This window comes from Tupaia chinensis, unplaced genomic scaffold (genome assembly GCF_000334495.1).
Source record: "Tupaia chinensis unplaced genomic scaffold, TupChi_1.0 Scaffold000492_1, whole genome shotgun sequence".
In the NCBI taxonomy this organism is placed as follows: Eukaryota; Metazoa; Chordata; class Mammalia; order Scandentia; family Tupaiidae; genus Tupaia; species Tupaia belangeri.
Window position 1 is genome coordinate 221,736 of NW_006160004.1, and position 11,923 is coordinate 233,658.

Sequence of the window (11,923 nt, forward strand, 5' to 3'; positions counted from 1 at the left end):
CCCTACAGTGAAAATCTCTCCCCCCACCAAAAAAAAACATGGCAGGTGAAAATGCATGTATGCCTAAAATCCCAAAAGGAGAATGAAGGAGAAGGAATTGAGGTGTGGCCATTCTCTCCCTGGGTGGGGGGGGGTGCCTTCTCACTGCCCCCAATACCCCGTGTCTCTCTCAGGAGAGCACACATACCCTGTAACAAAAACGGGAAAAAAAAATGAAAATGAAATGAGTTAGAGAGGTCCACAGGTGGCATGGTGGTTAATGCACTGTGCTCGCACATGGTTGACCACGGTTTGAGTCTTGGACCTGGCAGCGTGAAAATCACATTGGATACGTGTGCACATATGCCCAAAATCTTGAGAGGAGAATGGAGGAGAAGGGATTGTGGTGTGGCCATCCCCCATGGGTGTGTGTGTGTGTGTGATTTCTCATTTTCCCTCTCTCTGTATCTCTCCAGCAGCACACGTGCCCTACGGCAAAAACCTAAACGAAACAAAACAAAAAAGAGTAAAGTATTTACCCAACCAATATATCTGCATGAGGACATCTGCATACAATTCATCACACCCTTACATCATGCCAGCATCAAGCTTAGTGCTGGAATTCAGTGGCCTTGATTCATCCTCAGAGCAACTAGATCGGTACACCAGGCACAGCCCCTGAGGCAGACGAACTGGAGGCCCAGGGGTCCACATGTGCCTGGGTGCCAGCTTAGCAGGCAGGGTGAGGCCAAGCCAGGCCGGGTGTCTGAAGCCTACACTGCCTATAACTCTACCACCGCGTGTATTTATGTAACTAACACACACCCTACTTTTAGCAAAAGGATTTGGAGCACCTACACAGTGAGCTAGAGCAGAAAGGGTACTGAGTGTTAAGAATGTAATTTTAAAAATAACTTTTGTTTGAAAACTGCGTCTTCCACAGGCTAGCCCAGAGACCTTTCCCAGAGACCTGGGGCCCAGGCTGGGATCCAGCATTCTCCTCTGGCTAGAGGCTGGCTCCAGGATTATGCACCACCCACAGACCCAGCTCCTTCTTGATCTGAAGCAGCTCTCCTCAGTTGCCCTAGAGTCTCACGTGGTAGGGGACCTCAGGCCTGTGCCCCTGCCTTTCACCAGCTCATCTGCATCTAACAGCCCGTCTGACTCTCTTGGCTCTTATAGCATCCAGGGCTGGGCATAGCCACCACACGGCAGGGTCTCTCTCCCCTGCTCACATCTGCCCTGGCTCCCAGCCTTCCTTGCCTTCTACAATCACCAGGTCAGTAAAGCATAGCTTTTCCACATCTTGGGCGGAGCCCCCCTGAGTCTGCTGAGGGAGCCTGGGAATTTAATGAAAGAAAAGTCTAAGCAGCAGGACGGCTCAGCACAGTGCTACCTCCGCCCCTGTTTCAAATCGCCTTTCCTGCATGTGTTCCCAAATCCTGACCACCAGGGCTCTGGGCATGCTTTTTCTGTCTAGCATCAGGGTCAGCTGCCCCACCACGGACTACCACATGGGTTTTCAAATAAGCCTGAGTCCAGACTCTGCCAACCCTGGGGCTTCTCCCTGCTGCTCTCTGTTCCCGCCTTAGGGCCTGTGCTCCCCTCCCCTGCTCCCCATGCTCCGTGTTTACAACACATAGGGAAATCATGCCATGGTTTGAGTCAGTGACGGCACTTTAAAGGGAAAAACAAAACAAAATAAAACAGAAAACAAGACTGGACTCACCTGAGGCCACAGCACAGAACAGGGAGGTGCAGGAGCCACAGGGGAGACAGGGCATGGCCTCAGCTCCCCAAACGTTGTCACATGGGTTGCAGGCCCAGTAAGTGCAGGAAGCCCTACTGGTCTGAAATTTCTGAATTTCAAATAGGGAAAATGAATTTCAGGGGCCAGGTGGTGGTGCAGTGGTACGCAACTGGACCCACACGGGAAATGTCCTAGTTTGCACCCCAGGGCCACCCTGAGTACATGATCAAGACCAGCGGAGACTGCGGGTGGACTGTGGCATGAAAACCCTGTTGGGGTTCTCTCTCTCTCCTTTTCTCTCATGGAATAAAAAAAATCAACTTTATATTAAAAAAAAAAAATAAGGCTAGCCCCATAGCATAAAGGTTAAGGAAGCCAGATCCCACATGGCCCAAACCAGTTAGAATCCCAGGCCTGGTGGCTTGAAAAACATATTGGACAATGTGCATGAGTGCCTAAAACTTGACAGGATAAAGAAATGGAGAAGGGAATATGGTGGGACCACAACCCAATGGTGGGGTGCCTCTACCCCGCACCCTGTGAGTGCCAATTAAAAACAAAAGCAAATTTGAAAAACATTTAAACATAGTGTGAGGCAAACGAATGTCACTGCAGTCACATGCTGTCCTGAAGCTACCACTGTGCAGCTTCTGGTTTAAGCTATCGATTTCTAATTTATGGATCCCATAATCATTTCTTTTTCTTTCTCTCTTTCTCTCTCTAAGGTTTTTATCATAGGGGTGTGCACTCACTGGAGAGAAACAGAGAGACAGTGACAGAGAAAGTGAGAAATCACGTGTCCCCCCCACCCCCAAGAGGGGATGGTCACATCACAATTCCCTTTCTTCCATTCTCCTGGAATTTTAGGTATCCACACATATGTTCCTGGTGTGATTTTCCAGACACCAGGTCCAGAACTCGAATCATGATTGGTCATGTGGAAGTCTAGTACCTTAACTACCATGCTACCTGCTGTCCTCCATAAATTTCTTTTATAAACTTAATTATCAACAAACCAGACTTCAACTCATAGTAAGCACAAAAGGAGTCAAAAGGAGTCTTTTGAATCTCTCTCAACCATTTACTTACGGGAATCTTCAAGGCCCCGATGAAACTGATGGCAGCCATGCCACCCCCACTGTCGCCAGGGAGGATGACCACATGATTGGGGTGGATGGACCCCTTCCCATCAGACAGCAGTAAGCACTGCATCTCTGGGTCCTGGAGGTACGTTCCATTGAAAAGAAGAAAGAAAAAGTGTTACCAGCTGATCAACTTAGTCTAACGTCGCCTGATGATTCTGTTTTCTATTGCAAGTCTCAAGGACACCTCGGATCACTTCTCACCATAGTCACTGCTCTATGATCACCAACATTCACGTGTTTTTATGAAACACTCTTAACACACAAATCCTTTGATGTAGAGAGTGTAGGAATCTATTTGCAAAAAATAATTTTGAAAAGTCAACAAATACTTGTATAACAAAATGAATGCCATATCATCGAGAAAATCTGGTAAATCAAAGTACATACATCCATACAAAAGATATATCTTGCAGTTGTTAAAGAAAACAACAGCAACAAAAAACCTTTTAGGGCCAGCCTGTGGTTGGTGGTTAAGGCAGCTGAATCCCATAAGGCCCAGAGTGCAGTGTCCAAGTCCCAGACCCAGACCCAGTAGCTTGAAAATGTATTTGGTGGGACCAGAAGAGGGCATAATGGCTACATTGCCGAACTCCTACATGGCTGTCCATGTTTTGAGTCCTGGACCCGGAGGCTTAAAACTCATGCTGAGTGAATACAGGTCCAAAATTCTAAGGGGAAAAAGGAGAAGGGATTGTGGTGTGGCCATCCTCCCTGCGGGGTGATTTCTCACTTTCTGTTTCTCTGTCTCTCCAGCAAGTGCATGTACCGATAGCAAAAATCTCTCTCTCTCTAAGAAAGAAAGAAAAAGAAAAAAGAAAAGAAAAATGTTTGGCTCATGCACATGCATATCCAAAATCTCAAAAGGAGAAATGAAGAAGGGATTGTTGTGTGATGACCATGCCCCATTGGGGGTGCTTTCTCATTTCCCCCCTCTCTCTCCAACAAGCACATATGCCCTTTGGCAAAAAGTTTTTAATAATATAGGAAAATGCTTACAATATATTAACAGAGCCAGATAACACATGGCCAACCAAAGTTCGAATCCTGACCCTGGTGGCTTGAAAAACACACAGGGTACATGTGCATGCATGCCTCATATCTGATAGAACAGAGAGGAGGAGGAACTGTGGCATGACTACACCCCATAGGGGTGCTTTCTCTTTTCCTTCCTTCTCTCAGTCTCTCTGTCTCTCTCTGGTGAGCACACACACCTCTGGCAAAAATTAAAAAAAAGTAAATTGTATTTTCATATGATCTTGAAGAATGTTTAAATACCTACCTCTGTGACTAGTTAACTATATAATCTGTTTCTAGAAAGAAAGAAGTTGAAATCTAAAGTGGTTATCACTGAGTGGTGGAATTATGTGTAATTTTTATGGAAATGTCAATAAATCTTCACATAATCATGTAATTTTTAGTTCACAATGCCTCACTTAGACCTATATAAGTTAAACATATGGGAAACTTTTTAAAAAAAGAATTATTTATTAAATTTTATTTATTACTATTATTACTAAATTTGCTATAGGTCACATGTGCTTCCTAGAGAGAGACAGAGAGAAAGAAAGTGAGAAAGCAAGCTGCCAGGTCTGGGACTCGAACTGCAGTCAACCATGTGAGAGTCTAGTGCCTTAACTACCATGCCACCTGCTGGCTCCACAATAAAAAATTTAAAAAAAAAGAAAAAAAAGGCAAAGCATTCCACATCTGTCCCCTTAATGTTTATAATTCTCTGCAAGTGCAAAACAAACTCAGAAAATGGGATGCAGGGTGCTGCAACTACATCCAGTCTGGGTGCTGAGCCTGAGGGTGACCTTGGGGCAGCCCAGGACCCATGTCACCCAACAGCCCAGCTTCCTGGACAGGACTCCCGCTTTGAGAGTTGGTCTTTGATGAATTTACATTTAATCTTAATGTTCTGATATCCTGAAACAAAGATGACAAACCCCAAGTGTGACAGCCTAACCTCTTCCCAGCACAATTCCACAATGGTAAATGAAAACAGAGAACTATGACTTGAGTTTGGCAATAACCTTTTCTCTTATGAATTGAGCTAGCTGTCAAATTTAAGAGAGAAAATCAGTGGTGAGACATGGGGATCACCTGGGGTGCTTTGAGGAGCCCAATGCCTGGGCTGTGTCCTGCCCCAGGCGTTGGGCTCCTCAACATGGAGGACAAGAGACCACTGAGATGGCAAATAATGACCAAGACAATTACTGAAATCCCACAAAGACCTGAAGAGGTCCGCCGTGTGCTGCCAGAGCCTTTCTCCTATTTGCTTCCTCCGTGCTTTCTCTACGAGGCTCTTCATGAAGACACTAACAATCATGCCTGGCACATAATGGGACTTCACGATGTGTCTGAAAAGTGGTGGAGGTCCCCGATGGGTGACACCCCACTCAGACCCCAGTGGATCTCAATGGAGTCACTCTGGGAAAGGGAGCCCCTGCCTCTGACCCAACAGCAAGGGCAAAGGACACCAAGCGAGGAGGGCCAGCGCCTGCCTGGCCATGTCCACATCACAGTCACCCTAAAACAAGACTGTGGGGCCTGAATATGCAATGGCTTTTTGCTAGCATTTAGTAAATAGATTTTCATAGCAGAGATGGAAAAGAGAGAGGGACGCCGTACCCAGAAACCAGGGCTAGCTGAACGGGTCAGGACCTACACCACAATGAAGGGCCTGCAGGACTAACTGAGAGCAAAAGGTGAGACTTCAATACCACCAGAGAGGAATTGTTGCCATTTGGACACTGATTAAGACATGATTTAAAAAAAAAAAAAGTAAACTCAGTAGTGAGTAGAGAGTTTAAAGTGTTTTAGTTGAATTAATCATTACCTATACCCAAAAATCTAAGGACCGGAATGCATTCATCATTTTTGTCTCTTCCAATATTTCAATCACCACAAACAAATTTCCCCAAGTAAAAAGGAGTCACAAGTATAATTATCCTTTTAAGTTATCTGATTTAAAAAGAAAAAAATGGCTATAATTTCAATGACTAAGACAGATTCTAAAATGCCCCTTGCAGCTCGGCGTGGTCAGCTAAGCAGAAGTGATGAGGGAAACTTCTAGAAGTAACTGAAAGGGAAGGGTAGGGTACAGGCCAGGGGCTGGGGGATACTGCTGGGTTACACTGTGGCCTCCCCACTACTGTGGGTGACAAGACAGAGCCCGTAGCACTTCTGTGCCTTGATCTTCTCATCTGTAAAATGGTGGTGGGTGGAGGCTGATGCTGTTATCTGCTCCCTTCTCTTTTCTTGATCCCATTTCATAAATTCTCTGTGTGCCCTTGTATGCTAGCCAGTGTGCGCTTTATCATCCTGATGTGCTTCTTCCCTGGGCACCTGCCACTCTCACCCACTTCTTTCTCAGGTCTGCCCCCAGGCTCGAATCAGCACCCACTCATCCCGTCTTCCTGGCATCAGTGCCCTCTGATAGATTCTCCAGACCTGGAACAACGCCTGAAGCTGAATGCTGCCACATAAGTGTTGAATGCATGAACTGCTTTTGGCAAGTGTGTTTCCTATCCAAAGGAAGCCAGATAGAGCAAACCCAAAGTTAACTGAAGAAATACGATGGGACTCAATTTGTTTAAGACTCTGGATGTTTGGGACGTGTGCCACTGAGACAGAGGGTCAGATGCCCATGTGGCTCTGAGGAGTTTCCTGCAGTGCTGACATCCTATAGTTAAGTGGAGTCACATGCAACTTACCAGAGGCCGGTTTTTTTCGCTGTTTAAGATTTGCTTCTGGAGTCTAAATCTGTTTGTACCATTCTCATAGCCTTTTGAATGCTGGGAGAAAAAAATTTAATTAGAACCATTACTATATCGATAGCCTGAAATGGAATCTAACTTTCCTGTAGCAAGGATACTTTGTATATCTTCAAGAAAAAGCTATTGAGAGAAAGTAGGAAAAATTATTAAAATGAAACAAAGGGTTCATCAGTTTAATCTCAAGGCTGCAGACCCTCAGGTAATATTGAGTCCTTGGAAAAGCTATGACGTAGTTTTCTGTTTTTCTATGCAAAAATGCATCATGACTTTTCTGACACCCCCATAGAATATGAAAATCAAATCCTTTCTTGAGGAAGAAGCCAAGCCCAGGTGCAAAAGAATTATACAAATGCTGACTAAGGCAATTTAACTTTCCTTACTGGCTTTGCCTTTTTTTTTTGGTTTTGAAATTAAAAAGCTGTTAGAAACAAGCCAGGTTTTGATTTTCTTTAATAAGAGAGGAACCGAGGCCCTTCCTGGGTCAGCCCATCAGACTGGAAGGGGGAAGACACCCTCTGCACAGAGGGACAGTGTAGTTTGCTCAACACCATAGAAGTCACACCCTCCATCAGGAGCCAGGGAGCGTGGAATGATGTGCTGGTTGGCTCCGAAACGGAATCGTTCCAAAGGTTATCCCCCGTAACCATGTAGACAGGAAACGAAGGCAGTTTCCTGGGCACTAACGTAACGGCACCGCTTCCTGGTCAGTATTTCTAAAGGGCTCTGTGTACATGGAAACCCCTCTAAAGATAAATAGTGGTGTCAAAATAATTATTGAAATTCTCAGCTAAAACGCCATTGTACATTGTATTTTCATTACGAAGCAGTCTACATGAAATTAACTCTAAAATAAGGAATTATTCTATACTCAAAGAGAAGTTATTTATTCACTCCAGACTAAACCATAGCAAAAGACTTTTTCTAAGACTTGGAGAAGCCTGGGCAATTTAGATTTCTGGCACTAGTTCTGGATCAGTTTGAGGGAAAAACCCACCAGGCTTGGAAGATACTAATAAGACCCACCACTGAAGATCTATGGGGTACCCCAAAAGTCCAGAAACACAGGAAATCAGCACATTTAATAAACTCTACTCAGATTAATGGATGGATCCACTCCTTTCCATTAGAAGCATCTCCCCAACAAGGTATCTGAAGGTTAGTAAAAAGCTGTTGGGCATATTATTTGACAATATGGCAATGTGCCTTTTAAATATTAAGCATTTTGTGTTCAGAAGAGCCTGGTGCCATGGGACCCAGGCAAAGCACGCAGGCTTGGGGTGATGATCTGGCTGGTATAGCTCCTACTATTCAGACAGACGGCAGTGCCATTGTCTCCTGCTACCCAGCACTCAGGCACATGGCACTATGCACCGTGCCGGTGTTAGCCAAACCCTCCTTACAGGTCAACAGAGCCCCCACTTTGCAACCAGGAACATAGGTGCTCAAGGCAAAGCCTGTCTTGTTAACACTTTGGCAGCTTAGTGTGGTCAGCTAAGAAGAATGATGTGAGAAACATCTAGGAAGTAGCAAAAAGGTGGGGGCCTGCCTTCCCTTTCCTCACCCTCCTTCATTCTGGCTATAATCCAGATGTAACGGCTAGAGCTGTAGCAGCCCTCGAGGCCAGCCGTTCATTCATTCAACATTTGTTCAACAATTAATGATTAAGTATCTAGCATGGGCTAGGCACTGTTCTAATTGCTTGGGATAGATAGCTTGAGCATGAAAACCATGCAGCGGGCTAGAGCAGGAAGATAGGAAGAGCCTGGGTCCCTGACACAGAGATCCCTCCACCCTGGGCTGGGGACCTCTAGATTTCTTCGACATAATAGAAAATACATTTCCATCTCATTTTAGCCACAGCTTGTGGTTTTCCTCTTGCTTGCTGCTGACGCTAACCCCTACTAATATGGAACCAAAAGGCATTAAATTTGGCAAAACCTCTAAAACTGGTCCTAGCTTAGGGCCCAGAATAGATATCCTAAATCTAAGTAATCTAGAGCTCAAAAACAAAGCAAAAGAATAAACTCCCATAGCTGTTCACCAGTAGGAGGTAGAAGTATAGGCATGCTTCATTAGCATCCTCGGACTTGAGGCATATTTGAAAGAACTAAGTACTCTCCATCTCATATTTCTTAATTGTGATTCATTTTAAACAAAACATAATTGGAAAAATAAAATCTGGATCCGATCAAGGTTTCTAGTTTACAGGAAACACAGGGGACAGCAGAACACGTTAAACACCCTCCAGGGACGTGGCTGGCAAAACTCCAAATGTGGGCAACTCTACAAGATGAAGGACTCATTTTCTCCACAAAACCAATTCAAAGGAGGAAAACAGCCAACAAATGTGGAGTCCTGCAACTTAAATGAGGCTTGAAGACATATTAACCAAACGCACAGGGCAGACCTTGTCTGGGTCCTGCTTAAACAAAATGCAAAACCCTATGAGATAATCAGGAGATCTGAATACTGATTGGATGTGTGATCACAGAGAGGACTATGGGTTCTAAAATTATATAACAGCACTATTGAGACATAATGCACAGCCCATATTATTTACTCATTTAAAGTCCACAGTTCAGAGGTTTTAGTTAACTGAGCTGTGTGGTCATCTCAATACTCAGTTCGAGAACATTCTCATCACTCTGTGGTCATTGGTAGTCATGCCTCCTCCCTCCCACACCCACCTATTGCCCTTGGAGACCACTGAAAAAATAGAGAGCCAACTTCTGTCTCTCGAGATTTGCCTGCTTTGGTTTTGAAAGGAAAAAGCCTTCAGAAACAAGCCAGGTTTTGACTCACGTGAATGGAATCACGTACTATGTGATCTTTTGTGACGGGCTTCTTTCACTGAGCATGTTTCTGAGGTTCACACATACCATAGTACACTACCATACTTAATTCCTTTTGGTTGCCAAACAACATTCTGTCGTCTGATATACCATATTTTATGTATCTGTTTACCAGTTGACAAATATTATGTTGTTTCTAAGTTTTGGCTATTATGAATCACGTCATTATGAACATTTGTGTCCAGGCTTTTGTGTGGACATGTTTTCATTTCCCTTTGATGTGTAGCTAGCAGTGGAGAAGCTAGGTCATATGGCAGTTCTGTGCTTAACCTTCTGAGGAGCTGCCACACTGTTTTCCAAAGTAGATCTACCATTTTGGCAGTATATAGGGTTTTATTACTCCACACTGCTTTCAACACTTACCTGTCATTTTTATTGTAGCCATCCTAGTGGGTATGCAGGACTAGCTCATTGTGGGTTTGATTATGTTTCTCTGATGACTAGTGACATTGAGCAACGTTTTATGTAATCGTTGGCCATTTATACATCTTCTTAGGGGAAATGCTGATTTGAATCCTTTGTCCATGTTTCAACTGGGTTGTCTTTTTATTACTGAGTTGTAAACGTTTTTTATTTACCCTAGATACCAATCCCTTATCAAGTCTGTGATCTGCAAAAATTTTTTTCCATTCTGTGAATTGTTTTTTCACTTTCTTGATGGTGTCCTTTGAAGCACAAAAGTTTAAAATTCTGATGAAGTCCAGTTTATCTATTTTTCTTCCGTTCCTTGTGCTTTTGGTCCCATCTAAGAAAGCCTTGCCTAACCCAAAGACATGAAGATTTGTTCCTACCATTCAAGTTTTACAGTTTTAGCACCTATATTTAGTACTGATACATTTTAATTTCTCTGCATGTTAGGAGGAAGAATCTAAGTTCACTCTTTGCATTTTGATATCTCATTATTACAACACCTTGCATCGAGACTGTCCTTTACCCACTGAATGGTCTTGGCACTCTGGTCAAAAACTGATTAGCCAGGACTGGCACTGTAGTCTAGTGGTTAAAGGAACCGGATCCCACATGGTCAACTGAATGATTTGAATCCAGGCCTTGGCAGCTTGAAAAACACACCAAGCATGTGCACATGAGTTCCCCAAATCCTGACAGAATGGAGAAATCGAGAAGGGATTGCAGTGTGACCATGCTTGACTGTGAGGGTACTCTCTTTCTTTTTGTCTTTCCCTTGCAATAAATACACCCTGTGGCAAATTAAAAACAACAACGGGGGGGGGGGGAAATCAACTGACCAAAAAAAAGTGAGGGTTATTTCTGGACTTTCAATTTATTCCATTGATCTTTATGTCTGTTCTTATGGTAGGACCACACAGTCTCCATCACTAGCTTTGTCATTTTTGAAACTGGAAAGTTGGTCTTCCAACTTTGCTCTTTTTCAAGATTCTTTCAGATATTCTGGATCCCTTGAATTTCCACATGAACTTTAGGATCAGTTTGTCAATTTCTGCCAAGAAGCTGGAGTTTTGTTACAGATTACACTCAATCTGTAGATCCACTTGGGAAACACTGTCATCTTAACACATCCTCTAATCCATGAACATAGGATCTTTTCATTCATTTAAGTCTTTAATTTCTTTCAACAATATTTTGTAGTTTTCTATGTATAAATCTCATACTTCCTTGGTTAGATTGGTTTTAATTATTTTATTGTTTTTGATGGCTATTGTAAATGAAACTTTCCTCAATTTCATTTTTGGATTGTTCATTGCTAGTACACAGAAATACAACTGAATTTTATATACAAATCTTGTACCCTACAACCTTGCTAACTTGTTGATTTGCTCTCATACTTTGGGTATGAGGTAAAATTTTCTGTATACAAGATCATGCCACCAGCAAACAGAGGAAGCTTTACTTCTTACATAATCTGCATGCCCTTTATTTCATTTTCTCAGCTTAACTGACCTGGCTAAAACTTCCAATAGAATGGTAAATAGAAGTAGCAAGAGTAGGCATCTTTGTTTCATTTCTGACCTTAGAGGGAAGGCACCCAGCATCAGGGATGATGTTTAGTGTGTTTTTTTAGTAGATACCCTTTATCAGGTTAAAAAGGTTTCCTTCTATTAGTTTGTTGAATATTTTAACAAGAAGAGGGGTCAGATTTTGTCAGCGCTCGTTCTGCTTCTATTGAGATGATAATTTTTTTATTCTTATCATATGGTATGGTATATTAATTAACTTTTAGATCTTAAGCCAATTATGTATTCCTAAAATAAATCCCATTTGATTATGGTATATAATCCTTTTTGCATATCGCTATATAAGGCTTGTCAGTATTCTGTTGAGGAGTTTGCATCTATATATTTTTTCTTTTCTTTTCTTTTTTAAAAGGTTTTGCCATAGGGTGTGAGTATTACCCAAAGAGAAAGAGAGAGAGAGAGAGAGAGAGAGAGAGAGAGAGAG

At 43.1% G+C, this 11,923-nt stretch overlaps 1 protein-coding gene across 4 annotated transcripts in view; it reads right to left on the reverse strand.

The window, feature by feature from the left end:
- The window catches only part of SLC37A1 (solute carrier family 37 member 1), an 81,565-nt gene that overhangs the window by 26,384 nt on the left and 43,258 nt on the right, over positions 1-11,923 (reverse strand). For 3 of the 4 annotated variants that reach the window (XM_027774896.1, XM_014590859.2, XM_006156361.3), the window contains 2 exons: positions 6,591-6,671; positions 2,819-2,950 (listed from right to left, as the gene is read on the reverse strand). In XM_027774896.1, coding sequence (XP_027630697.1) covers positions 2,819-2,950; positions 6,591-6,671 — 213 coding nt within the window. The remainder of the gene's footprint in view (positions 1-2,818; positions 2,951-6,590; positions 6,672-11,923) is intronic. The other variant, XM_027774897.1, reaches the window with a different exon arrangement.